Genomic DNA, 24,915 nt, shown 5'->3' with positions numbered 1-24,915 from the left:
AGAGAATGATAAGAAGAAGAAAAAAAGCATACTATGAGTATGTTTTTGAACTGCATGTTGAAAACTTCTTGCGTTTTGCAGGTAATGGCATATTAAAACAAATAGAAAAAAGTTTACTCTCTCCATAGGAAATAATAAAATGGCCAGGATTTTACTATATGGCCTGTAATTTTTTTTCCTCTCAAAAATGGTAGCTGTGGGCATGGAGCCATGTTGTAGGAAAGACTAAGCTACAGACTGTCAAATGCTAGCAATGAAGAAAGGGCAGGGGAGAGGAGACAGGCCCTTCCTTCATGCCTAGGGTGCGGCTCTCTTTCCCACAGTCCTCAACCAATGAGTTAGAAGAAAAAGAACTTGAAGTACTCAGCCAACCAATGAGTGGATCTGAGGTGGGCACCTCATTCCAGACCCACATTAACATGTAGATGCACTTGTAGACCTCAGGGACCAAAGGCATGTTTACAAGGAACAGACAAGACAGGGATTCTAACCTAACAAAAACTGGTCTGAAGAGTGACAGTCTATGGAACCAAATATTGGTCTGCCACATGAATCCCTTTTTCAAATGCAATTTTAAGTGGAACTCAAATAAATAAAGAAGGGCACTCATTGCTGAAGGAGGTATGCTGGAACCTAGATTCCTAAAACAGGGCTTGGGAGTACATTCAACAACTCCAAAGGCTCCATACAGCATAGTCTGAATGCCACTGACAGGAGAGAGGCAAAAGTGGCTAGGGAATAATTTAACTGACTGAATGGAATGCCATGATTAAAAGTAATCCAGACAGCAAATGTGTGGTCATGTGTTCATGGGCTTTGATAAACTGAAAAGTCTAGGTGAAAATAAGCAGCCCAATGTCCAATGTATATATGCATCTACAGGACATTTAAGTTCTTCTCAAACCAGTTTAGATAATATCAGATTCATTCATCCAATACTACTAGTGCTAAGTACAAGGATCTGTGTAACAAAGGAAGGAAGGAAGGAAGGAGGGAAGGAGGGAAGGAGGGAAGGAGGGAAGGAGGGAAGGAGGGAAGGAGGGAAGGAGGGAAGGAAGGAAGGAAGGAAGGAAGGAAGGAAGGAATCAGAAGCCAGAAAGGCACAACACAGTGGAGGGGGCAGGGGCTGGGCCCTCACAGAAGCAAGCCTGCTGCTTACAAGTCAGACTTTTCACTGTCATCAGTGGTACTTATTTTTTTTTGGAAGTTCAGGGTTTTGAACCCAGGTTCTCACACTTGCTAGGCAGGCACTCTACCACCTGAGACATGCTTCCAGCTCTCCCAGCTGCACCTGCTGAGAATCTATTTACAGTGTCTTCCACTGAACAAATAAAACCAGGGTAACATATGACAAATGCTTTAGACACTATATAAGGGAGAGTTTTTCAAGGATTAAGGAGTATTTCATGACGATGTAAGGTCTGAGGTGACCAGTAAAACGTTCTGCTATTTCCATGGACTCCCTGGACAAGAGAAAAAAGTAAAGCATTAAAAAGGTGATTCTAATGTGTAGTTCTATTGAACAAATGCACCTGGAAAACTAAAAATCAATCTTGAATCATATCTAAAAATGTATTTTACTATAACCATCCCTATCCCCAGCTTTAGTAAATAGCAACTCAGCTGTTCAAGACAGATATTTGGGCTGGGCGCTGGTGGCTCACACCTGTAATCCTAGCTATTCAGGAGGCTGAGATCTGAGGATCGCAGTTCAAAGCCAGCCTGGGCAGGAAAGTCCATGAGACTCTTATCGCCAATAAGTCACCAGAAAACCGGAAGTGGCACTGTAGCTCAAGTGGTAGAGCTAGCCTTGAGCTGAAGAGCTGAGGAACAGCACCCAGGCCCAGAGTTCAAGCCCCACAACCGACAAAAAAAAAGACAGATATTTGGGAGTTAGCCCTCCTATAGCAAATGAATCAATAAGTCCTATTTCTGATAACTTCTAAATTACTTTAGATTGCTCAGCTTCCACTAACACTTGATGGGGTTATTGCCAAAAGCCTCAGCATCCCTCCCCTCCGATCTATTCCACACTGAAGCTAGGGTGAGCTTTCAAAAATGCAAATGGAATTACGGCATGTACCTCTGTGGAATACCAATAATCTTAGGGTAAAGCCCACACTCCTCAACATGCCTCACGGGCCTGCACACCTGGCCTCTGGCCCAATCTCCAACCTTCGTTCTTGACATGTTTTCCTCTTATTCAATGGCAGTGACATTCTGGTCTAGCTGCACATTATAATCCCCCAGGGAACTTACACACACACACACACACACACACACACACACACACACACACACACACACACACACCACACAAAAACAACCAACCAGTGTCCAGGCATCCTTTCAGAACAACTCAATCAGAATCTAATTACTGTCATACACAGCCAGAGGGTCCTCTGCTTTCAACATAATAAAGGTCTTCCAGCTGTTCAGAAGTTCCCCATAACCTCATCTCCACCCATGCCGTCCTGTCTGCATGCTCTGCTCCAGGCCCTCCTTCATCCTCATAGCCCAGCCTAAATGCCATCTTCCCAAGGGTGGGGTGCCTTAATCTTGTGAGCTCCCCCACCTTGTCTTTTGTTCCCCCATAAGCCTTATCTCAACCTAATGAGCTTTCAAATCTCCTAGCTTGGTATTAAGAGTCAGTGGATATCTACAAAATGAATTTAAGACAATTAGCTTAATTAATAAATGTAACAGGAAGGTTCAGATGAGGAAAGCTGAAAAAACTAATAGTGATATAAAAGAAAACTGAAATCTGTGGTATTTTTGGAAGAACTTCTTTCTGTGGAATGTGCAGGTGGGGAGCAAGCCACAGGCACTTAGTGCCTCTACTCAACTGGGGTTTTTCTCAAGGATATTTGTCCTCATCTTCTTCCTAGTTCATCAAAGATGGTAGATGGATAATGGTTTCCTTCCTCGACAAATGAGCAAAGCTCCTAGCCTCACATGACCAAAGTAAACCTAACCAGGCCATAAGGGAGTCACACATCCCCACCATGCTTCAGCAACCAGGCTCTCCTTCCAGAGGAGAGTTCAGAGGAGAAACGCTGGACTTGTGGAGAAATGCTCCAGTTCACAATGGTGCAGCAGCTCCCCTAGCCATGGTTCACAAATGCATATTAAAGTCCTCATTAGAGCCTTGCTAGTAATGGTGAAGATGTATATAGGTGCCAGGAGAATGAGTTAATGTCAACAGAAGAACCTTAACTTCTGCCTCCCCTGACTTTTCACTTTTATATTGTACTCAACCTTGCATTTGTGTGTGTGTGTGTGTGTGTGTGTGTGTTTCTTCACCTTTTATATGTAGGTGTAAAGTCACAGTTGAGATATAATTCCATTAACCATACAAGCAACTTCACAGTCTATTATGTTGCATCAACTTTTTCTGTAAAAATAAATTGTTAAGGATATTATTCCTGGAACAGAATAAATTCTTGGAATTACTGAGTAACTTATGTACCGTACCTCTGTTCCAAGAACACATTACTTATTTTATCATGACAAAGTAAAGTTATTAATCTTCTGGCTTCCGATTCAACAATGAGAAATGCTGTGAGATACACAGACACCTGCATACATTTCAGTTCAACTTTATATCATCCATAAACATCTCTGTTTTGGACACCTCATCCAAACAAATGCTCCCAGAATATTCGATGTAGCATTCAATTTTATGAAACTATAAAAGTTCCTTGCTGTTAATTACAGAGACAAATGTCTCATCACACATTTGGTTACCAGATAGCATAATTAGTTTTCTCCATTAACCTTTCAGATATAAAATTTGATTCCCAAGTAAAAAACATTGTAAAACCCTTGGAACTCAAATAACACAGTATATTTGTATGTTTGGGGGAGAAAAAAAACCCATAAGACGAACAGAGTAATTTTATGGATTGTTATTTATAAGGATACTGATTGTCTGAAATACAGAAAGAAAAACTGTGTAAGCTTTGTAATGATTTTCAAGTATGCATGTAATAAGCTGTCCTCTTAACAGAAAGGAGGCATGGTAACCGGACCATTAGCAGAAGGTGCCCTTGCTCTCTCTTCCCGTCATGGTCTTCAGCTGATTTTGGTTCATCACAACTTCCATTTGTGAGACACACAGGGAAGAGTGCTTAGTGGATGTCAACAAGAAAGTCATATGCCACACAATGATGTTTTCCTCACTGATGGCCCCATCATAGCAATCTTAGGTTTTGTAAATATACTCCATGAGGCTCAAACAATGACCAAATTTAATGGAGCATCACTGAGAATGTTCCTCTTGCTAAGTGCTATGAAGACTTTCTGTTCAAAGCTGAGTTGCCCACAGATGACTGATCCCATATCTATGGGCTGCCAAGGACCGTACTGTAGCTCAGTAATAGAGAGAAAATGTTGGACTTGTTCTAGAGCATGTTGGACTGACATTTATGCTGCCAGAGTTTGAAGACCACATACATTCACTACTACATGGGACAGTCCTACACAAGAAAACTCTCAACTATCTCAATGCACAACCCACACAAGTAAGCTGACAAGAGGTGGTAACCCAGGTTTTAACAAAGTACTCACTGACTTATTTAAAAATGGTTATTATAGGTCTACTCTGTGCCCCAATATTGGACACTGGGAAAACAGGAAACATTTCAATTCAGAAGCTTGGTCCTGAAGGGACATGAGCCAAGCCTAGAAGGAATGAGCCTGCAGACAGGGAGATGGGTCACCTCAGGCTAAGCACCCAGCAGTCCCTATGTCCAGACCACACACTGCAGTATCCTAGGAGCCTTCACAGTGCTCAGGATCCTGGGGTAAAATCTAGTTTACACAGAAAGATATAGTTTTATCCTATTTCAGGAGTAGGGACAAAAGGGAGAGGATCTCACTAACCTAATAAAACAGACAACATATCCAGTGAAAAATGATCATTCTATCATCTGTGGTACATTTTAGTCTAGCTATGGGAGGTCCAATTAGCTACTAGGAAGGATAGATAAATTTCCACCAGCAAAGCCAAGGTGGGAGGTCTGGTAAGAATGCTGAATAACAACTGGCTACTTTTGCTTCATATTAAATTTAAAATCAGACATCTCTCATCCATTCATCACACATTTATGGATGTTCATTATGTGACTAGTACAGGCCTGAGCAGTGGGAACCCATAGATGATCCTTAAGAGTTTGCAACCCAGAGATAGAGATCTACGGGAGGGGCTAGAGGCATGGCTCAAGTGGTAGAGTGCCAGCCAATGAGCTAATTCTGCTACCTTGTGAGAGATATGCACAGAGGAGTGCTATGCACAGCTCCTGGGGTGAGAAACTTGACCTAAAATGTTAGGAAGCAGAGTCACTGTAAGTATGAAAGGGGTTGGTATGGAGGAACATGGTAGGCAAGAACACAAGTGTCAGAGATAAGCAGGAAGGAGACAGGTTGGAGGCTCATGGAGGGCCTTGACTGTCATGTTAAAGAGTCTGGGTCTTCACCTGAAAGCATTAGATGACAAAACATTGCAGGTATAGGAACTGACCACATTGTGTGCAATACTAGAAGGAATCAAAATGTATCCTTGGTACCAAATACTGCTCTTCCAAGATTCTGTCTCCTCAGGGTGGTTCCCTACTACTGCTGATGCATCCTTTCCCAGGTCATTTTCCCTCCAACAATCTGTTACTTATAAGAAAAACAGATTTCCTGTGTCAGGGTCCTAGGTCTATTTTTAGCTCCAAGATACAAAAACATGCTGCTCTAAAAAACAATCTTTATTTTCTCTTATAGAAGGCCATATTATTTCCTCCAAAGTAAAAATCATATCCCCATGGGAACCAGAAAGGCTAAACTGTCGATACATTCCTTTGGTCCTGCCCTTCATGGACATTTTTTAAATGACTCAGGTCATGAACAGTGTAGGAAAAGTAAAATATCACAACCTATCACACATTTCACTTATAGGGCAGATGCTGACCCACACTGAGCCTTCCTGAGACAGAGAAAGGCAACTTTTCTCAAGGCAAATGCTGCCCTGCCTAGGCCTTGGCAAAGTAGACACAAGTCAGTCTCACTGACCCCCTGCTGACAATCCTAGGCAGGTACAACTTGACAGCTGAATACAGGGCCGTTTCCCCCAGAACGTGGTATTGTTGGAATTGTACAATGCATAGTTTTACTTTCTTAAAGTACAGTGGGAAGTTGTTCTTAAGAACTCTGGGCTAGTAACTAGTCGACCTCTGTCTTTAGATGTGTTAGTGATATCTTAAAAAACGGTACCCATATCAGAGCAGAATTCAGAATGAGAGGAACACGCATGATCTTTCAGTTTAGGTTTTCAACATGATGGCTTTTATTTGTGAGTCTCAGTCCTTTCTATTCTTTTCTAGCTTCATGAAAGAAAAGATTTCAAATTGTAGATCCTAAACCAACATCAGTTGATGTTGGAAAAGTCAACTGGAAAAGCTTCTTCATGTTCAATGAGACACATTCAAGTGGGGCTCATTGAATATTTATGGTCTCAATACAATACATCTGAAGTTTCATCTTCAGAGTCTGACACAATAATGTCTGATGCATCCATGTATGTAAGTAACAAACGTTTGAGTATCTACCAGTGGAGTCCATTGTCAACATAACACTGCTAGGTGTTCCGAATGATCTAAAAAAACAATGCAGTCTTATAGGGTGCAATGATCCACATGAACAAGTATGAGGAGTGATTGTACAAACGGACAAGTTCATTCAACAGCGCAGCTGTGGAGCCTGGTCAGGAAGGGCTGCAGGGTGACCTGGAGTATTATAAGCCAGGCTCAGAAACGAGTAAATAGTAAGCAGCATATGGTAAGTGCCAGAAGAGAGTTATGCTATTACTCAAGACTAAACTATTCAGAAGAAAAGGTAACACTGCAGTACATCAGTGGGGCATCAGTGCAGTGGCTTATGTTTGTAATCCTAGCTACTCAGGAAGCTGAGATCTGAGGATCGTGATTCAAAGCCAGCCTAGACCAGAAAATATGTAAGGCTTTTATCTCCAATAAAACAGTTACTAAGAAGAGCAAGAAGTAGAGCTGTGGCTCAACTGGTAGAGGGCTAGTCTTGAGCAAAAGAAGTTCATGGATAGCACCCAGGCCCTGAGTTCAAGTCCCAGGACTGGCACACACACAGAAAGGATGGAAATGTTTGGCACCCAGAAAATGGTAACAATACCTTACTCCCTTTCTTCCTCAGTGTGTCCTGGGCTTTCTTACTTTTAGGATTCTATTCACCACCCTCTGCCTACCCAAGTTGGTCCCTTTTACCTATGGAGCTCCCACTTGTTGGGGAACAGGCTGGCTGGAGAAGGGAGGCCTCGGCAGGGTTAGACTATAGACACTGAATGCTCAGTTAAGAAAGAATAAAAACTTGACTGCAGGGGCTGGGAAGGTGGCTCAGTGGTAGAGTGCTTGCCTTGCATGCATGAGGCCCTGGGTTCGATTCCTCAGCACCACATAAGCAAAAAGAAAAAAGCCGGAAGTGGTGTTGTGGCTCAAGAGGTAGAGCGCTAGCCTTGAGCTGAAGAGCTGAGGGACAGGGCCCAGGCCCAGAGTTCAGGCCCCACGACCGGACCCAAAACAAAAACAAACAAACAAACAAAAAAACTTGACTGCAGTCCATGAGAGGAGTTCAAGTCTCTGAGAAGGCTGAGGAAAGGGGTGGGGGGAGCCACCCAGGGAGATAAGCTCATTTGGGGCAGAATAAGAGAATGAGGCAAGGATGTGAAGCAACTTTGCCATAGCAAAAAGACCTCAGAATTCGAAGTCAAGAGGATTGATTGATTGATTGATTGATTGTGTGTGTTGGTTCTGGGTTTGATCTTAGGGCCTGGGCACTGTCCTTTAGCTTTTGTGTTCAAGGCTAGGACTCTACCACTTGAATCACAGCTCTACTTCCTGCTTTTTGGCAGTTAATTGGAAATAAACTCTTATTTCCAATATCTCACAGACCTCTGCCCAGGCTGGCTTTCAACCATGATCCTCAGATCTCAGCCTCCTGAGTAACTAGGATTACGGGCGTGAGCCCAGCCAAACCTGACTTTAAATGTGGTCGACTAGGGAGTACGGTGGGACTTTGGGCAAATCACTTTCACCATCTTCCCACTTATAAAATGTGAGCTAGCTCATGTAAACCATTGTGGTAGCTCCATGATGAAAGTATGAGCCAGGTTTAATTATAAATGCCCCTAAACTCCAGGCAACCAGTACAAACACCAAGTCTACTTCCATGTGCACCCATATACTTTTTACTGAAACCCGGGGTGCTTAGCTTCCCTCAAGAGGCTCTCTAAACTTTGCTGTCACCACTGTTTGTGAATCTGATTTTTTTGTTTGTTGGTTTTTTTGTTTTTTAACCTATAATCAGAAAGCTTTCTGGTGCTCCGTGTGACCTTGCCAAGCACGGACATCAGGGTTTGAGCCATAGCAACTGAGGGCTGCATGGGTCACAGAGGACTGTGCGTGTGGGAGGCACTCTGGGTCTCCTCAGCTTTTCTTAAAGCAGCTCTGCTCCCCTCTCATCAGCGGATGGTGACAGTGGGGTATCCACAAGTGAGTCATTTGAACAAGCATTGGGACGTGGTCAAGGGCATGCTTTTGGAGACAGATACTGGTTTCCATCCTGCTTCTGTCACTGAACAACTTGGATGAAATGTTCCAATTCTTCACCTATGAAATGGGAAAGTCAATATCTTTGTTTTGAGGAGGGGAGTACAATTAATGAATAATATTCACAACATTCTTAGTATGGTGCCTGGCACACTCTTGATAAATGACACCCACTTTAGCTACATTCCTAACAACCTCAACAGATACTCCTTGTTTTCTGTTCCTTTATTCCACCACCAAAAAAGAGAAATGGTGTGAAAGAAGGCAGGGAAACAGGACACAAGACCATGATACTGAGGATAAAGATTTTTGGGAAGAGGAACACAGGTAAGACATAGAGGTTTCCAGATGGTGGAATTTTAGGGTTTCGTCCCTTTCCCTTTCTGTTGACTCCCTTAGCTTCCCATTCTTTTTTTGTTTTGATGTTACTCATTTTTTTTTTTTTGGTCAAGGTGATGTTCAGAGGGATTACAGTTACATAAGTTAATACGTACATTTCTTGTCAAACTTGTTACCCCTTCCCTCATTTTTCTCCTACTTTCCCTCCCACACCCCATTACCCCTAAGTTGTACAGATCATTTCCAACATATTGTCTTGTGTATCTCACTGTTGCATTGGTTCCCCCCACCCTTGTTCTTTGTCCGCCATTCTGTTCACCTTTCTTTCTGTAATTCAAGTAAAGGTATATACAATACCAAGGTATCAAAATCAAATACACTGACAACAGGGGATGCACCGTTCTTTGAATCCTGCCACAGGACGGTAGAACATCAGGGAGTCTTTCCCCTTGGGAGGAAGAGCCTAGCTCCAGCCCGTTCAGGCCACACAGGGGAATAGTGGCCTTGTTCAACACTTGGCCCTGCCTGCTCTCCAGCAAGAACCACTACATTGTGGCTGACTCCCTAACTTGCAAATTTAAGAATTTTCTGAGTGTGTTCGCTTTGAAAAGACTATAGACCCTGGTGGGGGAGGCTGTCATCCAGAAAGTCATTGAAATGGAGATTTTTTTAAAAATCCAGAGATCTGGACTCAGGTTCAATTAGCATGGCTACCACCTCCTGTGCTGAATCTACTGAAAGTTGAATATTAGAACAACTAGCGCAGAACTTGGTGTATACATAACTGGAGCCTAATAAATGTTTGCTGAATGGATAAGCAAATGAAAAATCAACAGGTTAAAATTTATATATTATCATCGTAAGTCTAAACTAAAACCCAACATGTTAAAATATTTCATTTAAGGTTGGTATTACTCTTACGAATAATCAATTGTCTCATTTATTACTTAAAAATCTGTCTTCCTACCCACAGTAGTCTCCTCAATGATTCTTGAATTCAGCGTGGTAGAGGGAGTCCTAGTTTACTCCAGGTTTACAACTTAAAAACAAGTCACCTCACTAAGCTTCAGGTTCCACTCTGATGGGAATAATAACTGTCCTGACTATTAAAATCCTGAGATAACAGATGTGAAAGTGCTCTAAACTACACAGAACAACACTCACTTAAAGTCTAATTATAATGATGCTTATATCTCTGCCTTGGCACACATCACCCTCCACCTGGCATCTTTGCCGATGCAAATCTTTCCCACAGTTAAGGGCTTTACCAGGCCTTCCTACTCTGCTTTTGCTCACTGCCCTAATCATTCACAACTGTCATTTAATTACTGTTCACACAGTGGTACAGTGGGGTGCTCAAAACTCAGGCAGAACTGCCCTGGGACCCTACTTATGGCACGCCTTTGGCATGTTAACTTCATCAAGCCTTATCAAAATGCAAATGATACTGACTGTTACAGAATGTGAGGAGTGTTGGAGATATTTATGGACTCAATGGGGTGCCCTGAACATGGGGCTCATGATAGCTGCTGTGGGTAGTGCATTGCTGCTTAACTGCTTCCTGAGTTTGTCCTATCTGGATTTTAGTCATTCAGATGAGAATACCTGTCCTCCTCATTTCTGACCTAGTTCCCATTCCAGAATAGTGCACAGTTCACTGTATTTTCTCAGAAGAAGGAAAAAAAAAATGGGTTGAATGGATCAAGTGAATTGTTTTCCTCCGAACAATTCTGCAGATTTTACTGGCAGCTCCGTCAAGGCAGCCTGAGAAAGACAATGTCCATGGGATGCAGTTACCCCTTCAGACCCTATTCTCAAATTAAAACTGTGTGACTAATTCCCAAAGCACTCAGATAAGCCATTCACACTATGGAAGTTACCATGTTGGATACACTATAATAGTTAACAGCCTAAAAATATTCTACAGAGATGGGATATGGGAACTTCGGTCAAATGCTGGAGTACTCTTCTTTCCCCTGGGACATGAACTCTGACTCTTCTACATGCAGAAGTCAAAGATAACACCTGTGTTTGAAAGTACAAAGCCTTCCGAACACCACGGAGACCATGTTAGCTCTATTACAGGTGGAAGACCTCTAGTGTCTTGGCATTAACTCTCCTAGCTGCCATAAAACTCCACACCAGAAGTAACATCACAAATATGAGGAGACTAACAATTTACAAAATTAAGTCTGATGAAAATCAATGCCTTGAGAAGAGTAACTGTAAACTGTAACACCACCCGTGACAAAATTCTTCATTTCAAATGTGATCAGTAGCTGTTACCAAGCGCTCCTGAAATCCTATCTGTGTCGTCACCTCTATTATTTCCTAAACTGATCTAGAGATCCCAAAAGAAAAATGTTCTTGGGGAATCACATCTGGCTTTCCCCAGAAAATCAAAAGTGCCTGAGAAAAAACACACTGCATATTCCCTGCCTGGGCTGAACTATGATCCTCAGATCTCAGCCTCCTGAGTAGCATGAGCTACTACTTTGAAAGTGGACCCATCTCTGATGTCTTATCAGTTGGTATTCTTTTATCTTCAACTAGATGTGGTAGTGCTGTGACCCCAGCACTTGAGAAGTTGAGGCAGGAGGGTGGTAAGTTCAAGGCTAGACTGGCTATGAGGTGAAATCTTGTCTTAAAATGAATGATGTCCATGTAACTGTAACCCCTCTGTACAGTATTTTCACAATAAAAAAAAATGAATGAACGAATGACTGAAAGCAACAATGGCAGCTGCTTTGAAGTTTACATCTAATTGGCTCATGAGCACTAGCACCCTCTTTTTATCTCTCCTCTTACTGTAGAGTGTCCTTACTACCAGGAGGGGGCTTGTAGGAAATTTTTCACTAGAGAACTAAAGTAAGGAGATGATGTTCCATTTGTATGATACATACAAATTTTTGAACAGAAGGCAAATTTATTTCCAATGGCTACATCCAGTGGTACTTAAATACAGAATTAACTGGCCAAGGTGTACAATCCAAAACTTTCTCTGGGGCTAGGCATTTCATTTGGTAATTAATTAGCCTTCAGCTTTTATTACTCTTAATAGTTATCAGGGGCTTGGAGAAGGGCTGGCCCTAGGAAAACTCTCTCCTTTGGTGGACAGATCCACATGAGACTAAAGATCATTCTCTTTAAGTCTAACTTCCTCTCAGACCTTTGCAACCCACTCTTTCTCTCCCTCAAAGCAGAACAGGGAGATCCTGGTGAAAGTGTAGGCACTCGGGGCTGTCACAATGTTTTCATTTGAAGGAGTACCCAACTGGATCTGAACAGGGATCCTCTGAGACCAGCCACAGGGCAATTCTGATCTCAATCACACTTACTCCAACTTGATCTTACACTTTGCTTCCTGGTTGTGAAGCACCTGTCCTTCACCCGACAATGTGGAGTTATAGAGTGCCCTAAACAGGCAAACATGAAGTCAAATGCTACCATTTCCTCTCTACTCTGCCTTTATGGGCACTTTGTTCTTGGAGACAAAATCACTTTTGGCTTATGGTTTGCAGATGACTAACTTCACATCCAAAGTTTCTCATGTACATGATGTATATCAAAACTATATGCAACAGAACAGCCATACTTTCAGCTACCCACCTACCCATGGAGCTCTAACACTTGTTGAAAGTTTAGAAGATGGTTCCATGGCTCTGCCTGTCCCTCAAGTGAAGTAAGAACAGGATGACAGGACAAAAGCTGAGCTATGCACCTTGGCTGTAAATGATGGAGAGAGAGGAACAGAGAGCTAAAGAAAGGAGGATCGGCTCACTGATAACTACCACTATCAAGACGTGGCTAGGCAGACAATCACACTTTTATTCTCCTTACGCTTTCTGACTGTCGATTTAATTTAATTTTGTCATGGCAGGATTAGCAACCAGGCCACAGAGGTGAAGGGACATTATAATAAGACAGCACATTAATCCTCTATCCCACCCAAGGCAGAAGCAAAAACCAAACAAATAGCAGCTTCCTGGAAATTGAATTTCTGTTATCCAGATGTCAAAGATGTAATACCCCAATTACACAAACTATTGCCAGCGAAGCATGCCAGCAAATATGCAATGGAAATGGGGTGAGCACAGAGCGACAAAATTGCACAGTCAGCATCTGGTTCTGTGAGTGAGTGATAATTAGCACTGTGTGTAGATACTAATAAACATTTATGTCTGAAATTACAACTTTTAGCAATGTTAATAAGGGATATATTGGCAATCTGTAAAATAAAAGGTCTTGAGAAGATTGTCATACATTAAGCAATGGCAGACATTTCCCGATCTTGCACACTCTTATCCCCCCCCCCCAATTACGAACAGCCACACTGTTTTGCTGAGAAATTAATTGACAGAGGAACCTACCTAAAAAAATGGGTTGTGTCTCTTTGGCTTCCCCATTAATATCGTTGGTGAATTCTGAGATCTTATAGACCTCATGGTGATAATCTGGCATGAGAAAACAACCAAAAATTAGAATCTTAATGACCTGAAGAACTAGGAATAAGCAAGAAATTACAGCCTCTGTGGTATAGATCATCCATAATCTATAGGTTTTGTGAAGTCAAATCACAGAATGTATTTGCAATAATAATCCTGAAACGTTACTCACTCCAAAGTAAACTTGAAATATTACTTGGTCTTCAGGGAAAATTCTGCCCACGGTTGCCAACCCTTAAGCTTCTTTGAGACAGCAAGTATGTTTGTAAGAAATAGAAAAGTCATGCCAAATCATAGGCCAGGGAAGGTTCCTAAATTTATCTCTATGGTCCATTTTTATAAGCATATCAATAGTATGCTTTAGAGAGTTATTCAGTTTTCTCAGTTAACCCAGAAAGCTGAAGTCATCAAGCAAATAAGCTATAATTTAAAAGGGAGTAAGATTTATATCTTTCATATTGTTTATAAGCAAGTTTTTTCTTTTGAATACACATACACACACACACACACACACACACACACACACACACACACACACACACACACAAAACACCTGAAGAGCAGAGACAAAACTTCGATTTATAATTTGAAACTTTAAAAAAGGGGGTGGAGAGGATTTGCTGTGTCAGTCTAAAATACAATATCTGACAAGCTTTTTTATGGAGGCTACACTTTGGCAGTCTTCTGTTTTTTTAAAATATACAAGTGCACCAGGACTGATGGTTCAGACTCTATAAACCCAGCTACTAAGAAGACTGAGATCTCAGGATTTAAGTTCAAAAGCAGCCTAGGCAGAAAAATCTGAGAGACACTTATCTCCAGTTAACCAGTAAAAAGTGTGTGTATGGTGTGGCTCAAACGGTAGAGTGAAAGCCTTGAGGGGAAAAAGCCAGTTGAGGTGGTGAGGCCCAGAGTACCAGTAACCCCTCCCCGCCCCCCAAAAAGCAAGAGAACAAGATTGCCTAGCTATGAAAATAGAAGTTCTTCTCCCTTCTTAACAGCTAGTCTGTTATTGGCCTCAGATGTCACCAGACACTGGGCAAAAACTACTCTCACTTTTAAGATAAGGTAGTAAGTTCCCTGAGGTCATAAACAAGAGACAGGAGCCCACATTCCTGAATGAATCACAAACCACAAAGGCACTCACATTAGGAGCAACTTCTGGAGTACAAATAACTTAAGTAATCAGCACCCCAACAGAAGAAAATGTACCAAGAGAGACGAACCAAATCTTTTGAATACATAAACTATTTCAGATTTCTTTTTATTTAAACAGTACCTAAATTAGGGGGAAACAGAGATGAGTAGAGATCCTCCAAATGTCTATAATTAAACCCCATTTCAGACTAACCCAAAGTGGGCTTTATTGAATTCACAGCTCAGCTGAGTTTGAAAACCTGGATTTGCAGTTGCCCTTCAATTTCCACGTGTTTCCACGTGATGTGTGCAGGTTGCTGAAGCAATCATGTGTCTTTAGTCAGAATGCCAAATGCTGGGTAAAATCCACCCAGGAAAAGTGGACAGGTTCCCTGGCTTGGCTTCCAACTCAAGTTGATTCAAAGACATTTAAACAGGCTGGATCTCAATTTAATGTCAGAGCACATGGCATGACCATTGAAAAATGAAAATCATGTCTCTTAAGGCGACACAAGGCATGTTGACAAACGCATTTTCATGGCTACTCTTTGTAACTGTCATTTTCTTTTTTAAAAAGAGTCAAATCAGGAAGACCAACTCTTAACAAGTAAACTGAACACAGACAGGACTATACTCAAACTTTCTCCTCTCGGGACCAAATACACCTGCTAAATCCTGAGACCCTAGATTTCTTTTTTCCTCCTCCTTCTTTTCTTTTGTCTTTCTCTTTCTTTTCTGCTAATGCTACTTGTCTGGCTAGTGTGTGTTCTAAAACACCTTTCCAAACCAAATCATCCATCTAGAAAATAAAGGTGTCTGGATAGCAATAATTCTGCTTTGGGCTCAGACACCTAAAACAATCCCACCCCCCACCCCCCGCATCTTTTTCTCTTTGGGGGGATGAAACGAGCAAATCAGCGGTCTGATCCTCCACGCTCGGCCTGACGGCCAGGACAGCCCTGGGCCCCCCGGGCGGGGAGCAGCACCCCGCAGGACTGGGGCGGGAGGGGGGGGGGCCGAGGTCATTGTTTGCTAATTTCCAGACGCGCCCTCCGACTTGTTTACGTGCGGCGACCGCCGGCCTCCTCCCCGCACAACTTTCCCCGCCGCGGGCGTGCGGGCGTGCGCGGCCGGGGCCCCCGGGGGCGCGGGCCGGGGCCGAGGGGTCGGGCGGGCGCGTCCCCGGCGCTGACTCCGCGGGCGGGCGGGCGGGCGGCCGGGGCGCGCGGGGCCGGGGGCGCAGGGCGCGGCGGCGGCGGCAGCGGCGCCTCCTCCCGCCGCCCCCCGGTCCCCGGGCCGCTTACCTCGGCTCACCAGTTTGAAGCTCTGGGATTTCCGGCTTCTTTTCCTCTCGGAGAACTCCATGGTGCGGGGAGGACGGCGGCGCTGGCGGCGCGGGTCGTGTCACCGCCGCGGGGACCGAGGTCCGCGTCTCCGGCCGGCGGGCGGGCAGCGGCGGCAGGGAGGAACGGAGCGAGGCCGAGCGACGGGAGGAGCCACCGCCGAGCCCGCTCCGGGGCTACCGGCCGGCGCGGGGTGGGCGGCGCGGGCTCCCGGACGAAGTTGCCCCCGCGCGCCGCCGCCTCCCGGAGCCCTAGGCGCCCCCCGGAGCCCCTCGCATGCCGGCGGGCCGCGGCCAGACGCCGCCCGCCGCAGCCCAACTTTCCGCCGGCAACGGGCCGGGCGGAGGCGGGAACGGCGGCGGCGGCTCGGGGCTGCGGACGCGGTGGTGATGGTGGTGGCGGCGGCGGCGGCCCGGGAGACGCGGGCGAAGGGAGGGCGGGCGCGGCGGGGAGGGCGGCGGCGGCGGCGGCGGCGGCGGGCGCGGAGCCGGCCGGGGCGCTGACCGCCCCCGCGGGAGGAGGGGCGCCGGGAGGGGGCGGGGCCGCGGGGACCCCGGGGCCACCTGCTGGCGGAGCCCGATCGCCGCCATCCCCCCCCCCCCCCCCCCATGGGGACGGCCGCACCGGCCTGGCCGCGCGGCGCCGCAAGGAGGCGGGGAGGCCGCGGCGCAGCGCCCCGGGCCCGGCCCGCGGAACGCTGGGGGGGGGGGGGGTCTCCGGGCCCTCGGAGGAGGAATCCTTGGGCCGGGGAGATCTCCCTCCGCCCGGCCGGCTGGGCTGTAGAAATAAATAGTCCTGAAGGGGGTGGACCTGCGGCGGCGGCGGTGGCCGGCGCTCGTCTCTTTTTCTGATCTTTTAAAGGCAAGTTTCAGGGGGTTGTGAAGTGCCTGAAGCAAACACACACACACAACTTAGCCATCCATGCCGTGCCAATGCGATTTCGGAATTTATTGCTGGGAAGAGTCTAGAAAAAGTGAACTTCTGTTCTTTACCCAGATCCTGGGGACTCTAGGAAGTCTGCCCCCCCCCAGTTGTAGTGGGGGGGGGGCGTGTGGAATGGGAGTCATGGAGAGGATGGAAGGGGCCTGGGGGGGGGCGGTGGTGGCTTTGCGGGTTCTCTGGGAAAGCAATGTCGGGGCAGGTGCAGGGGACTCCACCACCTGATAGAAATGCCCACACACACACCCGAATTGGCATGCCCAGGAAGCTGTTGTTCGTTGTGTGCAGTAATTCTGCTCTGGGGAGCTCAGTGCCCCACTGCAGGCTTTGGTTCTTAACTCTTCCACAAGCTCTTAGGCGGGAATAGAAAAGAATTTCACACCATCTGGGATTGTCAGTACAGAAGCGTGATCTGACATGTTTAAAATTCCCGCCTTTCTAGACCAAAATACAAAGAGAATCAAGGGATGGGACACCCTTCCCAGCACCCAAAGGGGAGAAAAGAAGAAAAAAATGAGGAAAGTCTGTGGATTCGTGTGATGGGTGTGCCTGTGGGTCCCACTCAAAAGAAGAGAAGGCTGCCAAAGAAAGGGGAGCTGGAAGCAACTCGCACTGGCATGCTGGGAAACACCACCAAAGAAGGGCAGAAGTAACAGACCAAGTGCAGGTGGGATGGGTACTCTTCCTGAAGTCCTGGGTATGACAGAGAGGGAGCTGGTGGTCCCTGGCCTAGGGTAAGAGCAGAGGGAAAGTTCCATTCAATGAAGCAAGTCGTTAAGCAAGAAGTTCTAAATCTTTTTTGGTCATTGTCTCCTTTGAGATTATATTAGAAAGCTCAGAGTTCTTTGCCCAGGAAACAAATATGGGTGCCAGTGGCCCGGGAGGCTGAGATCTCTGAGGATCGAGGTTCAAAGCCAGCATGGGCAGGAAAGTCCGTGAGATTCTTATTTCCAATAAACTACTAAGAAAAAGTGGGAAGTGGTGCTGTGGCTCAAGTGGTAGAGTGCTAGCCGTGTGTGTGTGTGTGTGTGTGTGTGTGTGTGTGTGTGTGTGTGTGTTCACATATATCTTGGAAGAATATTATATATACATATATATAGGAGTTTTGAGACTCCTTGGAGGTGATAAGTGATTATTTAGTTTTCTCCCTTTCTTTAAAACTAGATTTAAAAACTCTAAAGCTGTCTGTCTGATGTTTCTAGAGAAACTATACTATTTAGTGCCCCTAGATGAAATCCAGCTTTTTTACAATGCCCTGTGAAATGTTACTCTAATGGCCACGAAGCTGATCACTATACTAGTTAAAGACTACTTAGGGTTATTCATGCCTTGGTGTATAAATGAGATTTTATTATCCTTAAATTTTGATGAAACCATTGAAGTTACCCTCTCAAGAAGCAAATCCCTAGGGAGAACATTAGTAACTTGGGGTTTTTCAATTGGAGCCTGAACATAAATTCCATTTCTGAAGAGAATATTTTTTTATATTGTTAAGGAAATATTTTAAAGTAATATTTAAACATGAGTCCTTTTCCCTTGATCCTTTGTATCTGGCTTTATGAGTGAACTGATTTACAGAGGACATAAGCCAGCCTCTCCTACTAACTTTTAATGACAACCAAAAAAAAAATCACATTTAAAATTTTTTCTGGTGTCCTTATCATAAAGGTGATGTACAGAGGGGTTACAGTTATGAAAGTCAGGTAATGAGTCCGTTTCTTTTTGGACAATGTCATCCCTTCCCTCGCTGTCTCCCAGTTTTCCCCTTCCAGCCTCACCTACAAAACGTTTTTATTCTCCACCTCATGCAGATCACCTTGTCTTTTTTTTTTTGTCGGTCATGGGGCTTGAACTCTGGGCCTGGGCGCTGTCCCTCAGCTCTTCAGCTCAAGGCTAGCACTCTACCAGTTGGGCCACAGCGCCACTTCTGGCTTTTTCTGCTTATGTGGTACTAAGGAATCAAACCTAGGGCCTCATGCATGCGAGGCAAGCGCTCTACCACTGAGCCACCTTCTCAGCCCAGATCACCTTGTCTTTAGCTAACAAAATGTCTATATCCATAGTTAGTATTTGAATAATATTATCATTTTGTAATGAGATTAAGTAATGTATTAAGTAGTCTGTACTAGTCTGCTTAGAGTGCCTTTACAAAACACCATACAGGGCTGGGAAGGTGGCTCAGTGGGAGAGTGCTTGACTTGCAAAACACCATACACTGATGGCTTAGACAATAGACATTGAGGTTCTTACATTTATCAAAGCCTGAAGTTCCAGATCAAGGTCCAGCAGGGTCCGGTCCTTGTGAGGGATTTTGCTTCCCTGCTACCTTCAAGCTGTGTGTTTTCACGTGGCAGTCAGTCTGGGACAGGCCACATTCCCTCTTCCCATGAGGCTGCCACCCTTGTGACCTCAGTTAACCCAAATTATCTCCAATAAAAGGCTCCATCTCCAAGTACAGTCATGTCAGGATATGGGCTTTAGCATAGGAATTTTGCAAGGACACAACTGAGTCTCTAGCATTGTTGGTTTTGTTTAAATACAGTGTCTGTGTTGAGGTGCTCGTAAATCCTGGAGGAGATCCACTAAGGTATTTCTCTGCCTTGGTACTTAGGAGTTCCCAGGAGCTTCTGAACCACAGGTTTACATGTGAGCAGAGCTCAGGGAACAATGGTCAGATATTTCATGAGATCATGCAGGCCAAACATCTTATTATATGACCATTCAAGAACCCAGCTGATTATAAAGATGAAACATAAGTATTAATCTTTGACAAAGACAGGTAATTTGGCTAGAAGACATTAAATAACCATAACACTAATTCTTTTTTTTTTAATTCTTAAGACTCTCCTGAAAACTCTATCCTCAGAGAAAGAAATAGCATTATCAAAGTGTCTATCTTTATTTGGAGCCCTACTGTCCCCCAAATAACATACAAGCATATATGTAATTAAATTTTGTTATTTGTCATATTTAAAAAGTGAAAGATTAAGTTCATTGTGTGTGTGTGTGTGTGTGTGTGTGTGTGTGTGTGTATGTTTGAGGGTCTTACTATGTATGTAGCCAAGTCTGGCCTTGAACTCACAATCTTTCTACCTTAGCTTTTCATCACACATGTCTGACAGATTAAACTTACTTTAATAATCTATCTTATTTAGCTGAATCTGTTAAAATGTGGACATTTTGACATGTAATCAATAGAAGAGTGTTACAGAGATATTTTATGTTCTTGTGTGCAAAGTTCTGGAAGTGGTATGCAAAATATATTTCCCACTTAGAGAACAAATCAAGGCAGCAGTTCCATGTATTCAATCATATGACTACAAGACTGGACAGCTCAGATCTCAAGGAACTCCTGATTAGAACCGTGCTGTGTACATAGATATGACTACATAACTTGATTTTCACATAATCATTCTATTAATAACCTTCAAAGAAAGGAAATGAGCAGAATTATTGAGCTTGAGCTTTGTATCAGCCACTAGATTCTCTGGAGTTCAAAATCTAGCCACTAAGTGTATACTAGGAATATTTCAGGAAGACTTAGTAAATATAAATGTATTAAAATATAAATATACTTCCTAATAATGTTTCAATTTTATGACATTCAACCATGAAATATCATAAAGAAAAAAATAACCCAGCTTTCACCCATTTCTCAATTTGTTCCGGCTAATACAAGTTTATGCACTCATTTACTTCCTTGGTGGTTTTAATTTAAAAGAAAGGAGAAAGTGCTGGTGGCTCACACCTGTAATCTTAGCTACTCAGGAAGCTGAAATCTGAGGATTTCAGTTCAAGGCCAGCCTGTGTAGGAAAGTCTGTGCAACTAACCCCTGCCCCCCACCCCTGCACACACCCCCCCCCAAGTGGAACTGTGGCTCAAGTGATAATAGTGCTAGCCTCCAGCAAAAAAGCTCAGAGACAGCATCAGACTTTTGAGGTCAAAGCTCTACGACTGGCAGAAAAAAAAAGTATAAGAATGTTCCATGTGGGCCTTTTCTTTTAGGAATCCAAAGTGACATATACAGGATCTAATTCTCTTAATTGCTCATTTATGACATTGGTATCTATTCCAGGTTATCACTGAGAAAAATCTGTATTCATAAGACCACTTCTTGGTGAAACTAGAATGGTAGGCTAATTTCTTGTTATAAGTGATGGATTGACCTGTCTGTCCCCCCATTTCTGTTTTTGTTTTCTTTTTTTTTATTCAGCTCTAACTTATATAAAGAGTGCGTATCTTAATTAGAGATCTCAATTCATTTCTTTTACTAATATAAATGTACCATGTACCAAATGAAAATACAGAACTTCTCCAAGCACACCAAGAGGGCCCCATAAAACCCCCTCTCAATAGAGACCCTCTCCCAAAAGACACTTCCACCCCTACATACCCCAAGAAATCACAATTTTAACATCTGTCACCATAGCTTAGGTTTGACTGCTTTTCAACTTTGCATAAATCATACAATGTGTACTCTTTTGTATCTTGTTTCTTCTGCTTAAGAGGTATACAACATTTTATTCATTTTGACTGTGGTCCAAGTTCATTCCTTTTCATTGGTGCATATAATTTCTTTATATGAATATATCATTGTTAAAAATCCCTTCTGTTATTTATAGACTTTTTGTATTATTCATGTCTTTTGGTGCATGTACACTATCTTATATACATAAGTGGAATTGCTGAATCCTTGTGTATATATGTATATATATATGTGTGTGTGTGTGTATGTGTGAGCATACATAGATATATATATATATTTATATATGACTAGGTTTAGCAAATGATGGTCAAAATAGTTTTCCTAAATAGCTCTACAACTTACATGTCCATTAGCCTTGTATTGGAGTTCTAGGCATCCCATGTGTCTGCCAACATTTGGTATTATCAAATCTTTTTTTTTTTTGTCGGTTGTGGGGCCTGAACTCTGGGCCTGGGTACTGTCCCTCAGCTCTTCAGCTCAAGGCTAGTGCTCTACCTCTTGAGCCACAGTGCCACTTCCAGCTTTTTCTGTTGATGTGGTGCTGAGGAATCGAACCCAGGGCCTCATGCATGCAAGGCAAGCACTCTATCACTGAGCCAACCTCCCAGCCCATCAAATCTTTTCATTTTTAGCTGTATGTGTGGGAGTTGTGTTATCTCATTGTTTCTGGAATTTTTTTTTCCATTGTGGGGCTTAAACTTTGGGCCTGGGCACTGTCCCTGAGCTCTTCAGCTCAAGGCAAGAGTTCTACCAGTGGGTCACAGTGCCACTTCCAGTTTTTCTGATGGTTAATTAGAGATAAGATTCTCACCAACTTTCCTGCCCCAGCTGGCTTTGAACCACGATCCTCAGATCTCTCAGGGGAGATCTCTCAGAAATCCTCCTGAGTAACTAGGATTACAGGCATGAGCCACCAGCACCCAGCTTGGAATTTAATATACATTTTCTAATAGCTCTATGACATTCTGCTCACTTTCATATGTTTGTTAATCGTTTGGGCATCCTTGTCCATAATGGGACTGTTTTTAATTTTTTTTAATTTATCTTTGTTTTAAAAAATTAGTTTCAGCTGGGGCATATCTCTGTGGCAGAGTGCCACCCTTGCAAGCCTGAGATCCTGAGTTCAAATCCCAGTATGCAAAAAACAAAAAGAAAAAGGCTTGGGCTGGGAAGGTGGCTCAGTGGTAGAGCGCTTGCCTTGCATGCTCGAGGCCCTGGGTTCAATTCCTCAGCACCACATAAGCAAAAAGAAAAAAAAAAGCCAGAAGTGGCGCTGTGGCTCAAGTGGTAGAGCGCTAGCCTTGAGCTGAAGAGCTGAGGGACAGCTCCCAGGCCCAGAGTTCAGGCCCCACGACCGGACCCCCCCCCAAAAAAGAAAAAGGCTTGACTAGAGTGCTTCTGAAGTATAGGGCATCAGTTGTGAGTGAAAAAGCTGAGCCAGAGCACAATACCTTGGGTTCAAGCCCGTACCAACACACACACACACACACACACACACACAAAACAACAACAACACACACACACACACAATATACACACTGGGCTTAAGTATTATCAGGAATGTAAAATAGGTACTATCTGGACTCTGTGTGTGTGTGTGTGTGTGTGTGTGTGTGTAGGAACAATGAGAGGGTAAAAACCCTTATGTCTGTGTGAAAGTGGAACTGAGCCCAGTTGAGATTAGTTTCAGGGGTAGATTAAAGGGGGTGATAAAAGAGGTGAGTGCAGTCAAGATACACCTTATGCATCTGTGTCCACACATGTTGAAACTCCCTTGTACAACTAATTGATGCTATTCAAATGAGGGAAAAAGGATTATTTTTAAAAGAAAAAGGTCAGCAAAATAGTAACTTAGTTTGGCGGAGTTCTTTGGGTATGCTGGAGATTTGTCTTCTTGTAGAAAATGTGTGCAGCAGATATTTGTCTCCAAATCTGTAGCTTGTGGTTTCATTCCTAATGGCTTTAATTGTAACTAAATCTGAGTTTATAAATCTGTCAAATTTAGATATCAATGTATCCGATGAAGTTTACTTTTATAATTTTTTTATTGAGCTTGATTACATAAATTGCACAAATTTCACAGTATTGTAGGATAGTGATACTTAAAGTCACAAACACATATTAACCTTCAGAAGGCAAATTGTCATGAAGTTGTTTTTTTTTTAACTTGCATTTGCCCGTGTATTGGTTTCCTGAGGCTGCTGTAACAACTTACCACAAACATGGTATTTTAAAAGAGTAAGACGGCCGGGCACCAGTGGCTCACGCCTGTAATCCTGGCTCCTCAGGAGGCTGAGATCTGAGGATTGAGGTTCAAAGCCAGCCCCGGCAAGAAAGACCCTGAGACTCTTATCTCCAATAAACCACTCAGAAAACCGAAAGTGGTGCTGTGGCTCAAGTGGTAAAGTGCTAGCCTTGAGCTGAAGAGCTGAGGGACAAGCGCCCAGGCCCAGAGTTCAAGTCCCACACCGACAAAAAAAAAAAAAAGAGTAAGAATATGTTGTTTGATAGCTCTACGAGTGTAATACCAACACAACAAGGCTGAAATCAGGGTTTCTATAAGGCTGAACTCTATCTAGAGGCTTCCAGAAAGCCACTGGCTTTCCTTGGTTGTGCCTCCATCACTCTAATCTCTGCCTGTGTCCCTCACACCACCTCCTATGAGCTTTCCTCTCCCATCTCTTGTAACACGTCTCATGATGGCATTTAGGGTCCACAAGAACCTTAATGGAATCATGCCTGTTCCCCTCCCCCCACCACATCAGACAATGCTCACTGGTCCCAGGGATTATGATGTGAAGAATTTGTGGGCATCCACTTTCCATCCAATCACACAGACTCTAGAGCAACTGAACCTTAGAACCAAGACAATGGTATTATAGACAAGTCCTTAGTAGGATCCAGGGGGCTTTTTATGCAACTACTTATATGAGATTTTAATTTAGGTGAGTCTCAGTTTCTTTATTGAAACTATCAACTCTGTACCAAGTTGTTGGGGATGAAATCTTGCATGTGACAGCAATTGAAAAGTAAAAATGTAAGGTTGTTGACTTAAGCTTAGACTATACTTGAAAGATTAAGCCAAGCAGTTCAATTTGAGTAGTAATTCTCATCTTTTCCTGTTGAATGAGAACTTAAACCTCAGAGGCAGCATAGCATAGTAGTTCGGAGGGTATGGTTTTTTTTTTTCAGAGTTGGAACCCAGCTTTATAGCTCCCAACGGGCACAATTTCAGAGTATTCAGGGTCTGATGTGACACAATGTTCTACCAGTACTGTAGTCAAGGAAAATTTAATGCAAAGAACAGCTAACTCACAGATGGATGCAACTACTAAAATGGGTAAGAGAAAGCTAGGTATGGTGACACACACCTGTAATCTCAGCACTCAGGATGCAGAGGCAGGACGATCATGAGTTCAGGGCTGGTCAATTACAGAGTGAGATCCTGTCTCAAAACAAAAGAAAAAAAAGAGCTAGGGAGGAATACCTAAAAGACACAAGTAGCAGGTCAAAAAAGCAGACACAACTTCTTGGCAATAAGAAAGTAAACAATAAAGGAACCAAGGAGTAGAGCCTAGCTCTCTCCCAAGCTTGAGATTCAACC

The 24,915-nt window shown here is 43.6% G+C and overlaps 1 protein-coding gene across 5 annotated transcripts in view; it reads right to left on the bottom strand.

Moving 5' to 3' along the window:
* The window catches only part of Bend7 (BEN domain containing 7), a 78,835-nt gene extending 62,850 nt beyond the window's left edge, over positions 1–15,985 (bottom strand). For 4 of the 5 annotated variants that reach the window (XM_042686280.1, XM_042686281.1, XM_042686282.1 and 1 more), the window contains exons 1-2: positions 15,847–15,985; positions 13,331–13,414 (exon numbers count right to left, since the gene is read on the bottom strand). In XM_042686280.1, coding sequence (XP_042542214.1) covers positions 13,331–13,414; positions 15,847–15,907 — 145 coding nt within the window. In that variant the 5' untranslated portion in view covers positions 15,908–15,985. The remainder of the gene's footprint in view (positions 1–13,330; positions 13,415–15,846) is intronic. The other variant, XM_042686284.1, reaches the window with a different exon arrangement.
* Between the last annotated feature and the right edge of the window lie 8,930 nt (positions 15,986–24,915).

The sequence above is a fragment of the Dipodomys spectabilis genome, unplaced genomic scaffold (genome assembly GCF_019054845.1).
Source record: "Dipodomys spectabilis isolate Male_0828 unplaced genomic scaffold, ASM1905484v1 ptg000096l, whole genome shotgun sequence".
NCBI lineage: Eukaryota > Metazoa > Chordata > Mammalia > Rodentia > Heteromyidae > Dipodomys > Dipodomys spectabilis.
Note: the sequence above shows the minus strand (reverse complement) of the source record. Positions and strands in the feature narration are given on the sequence as shown.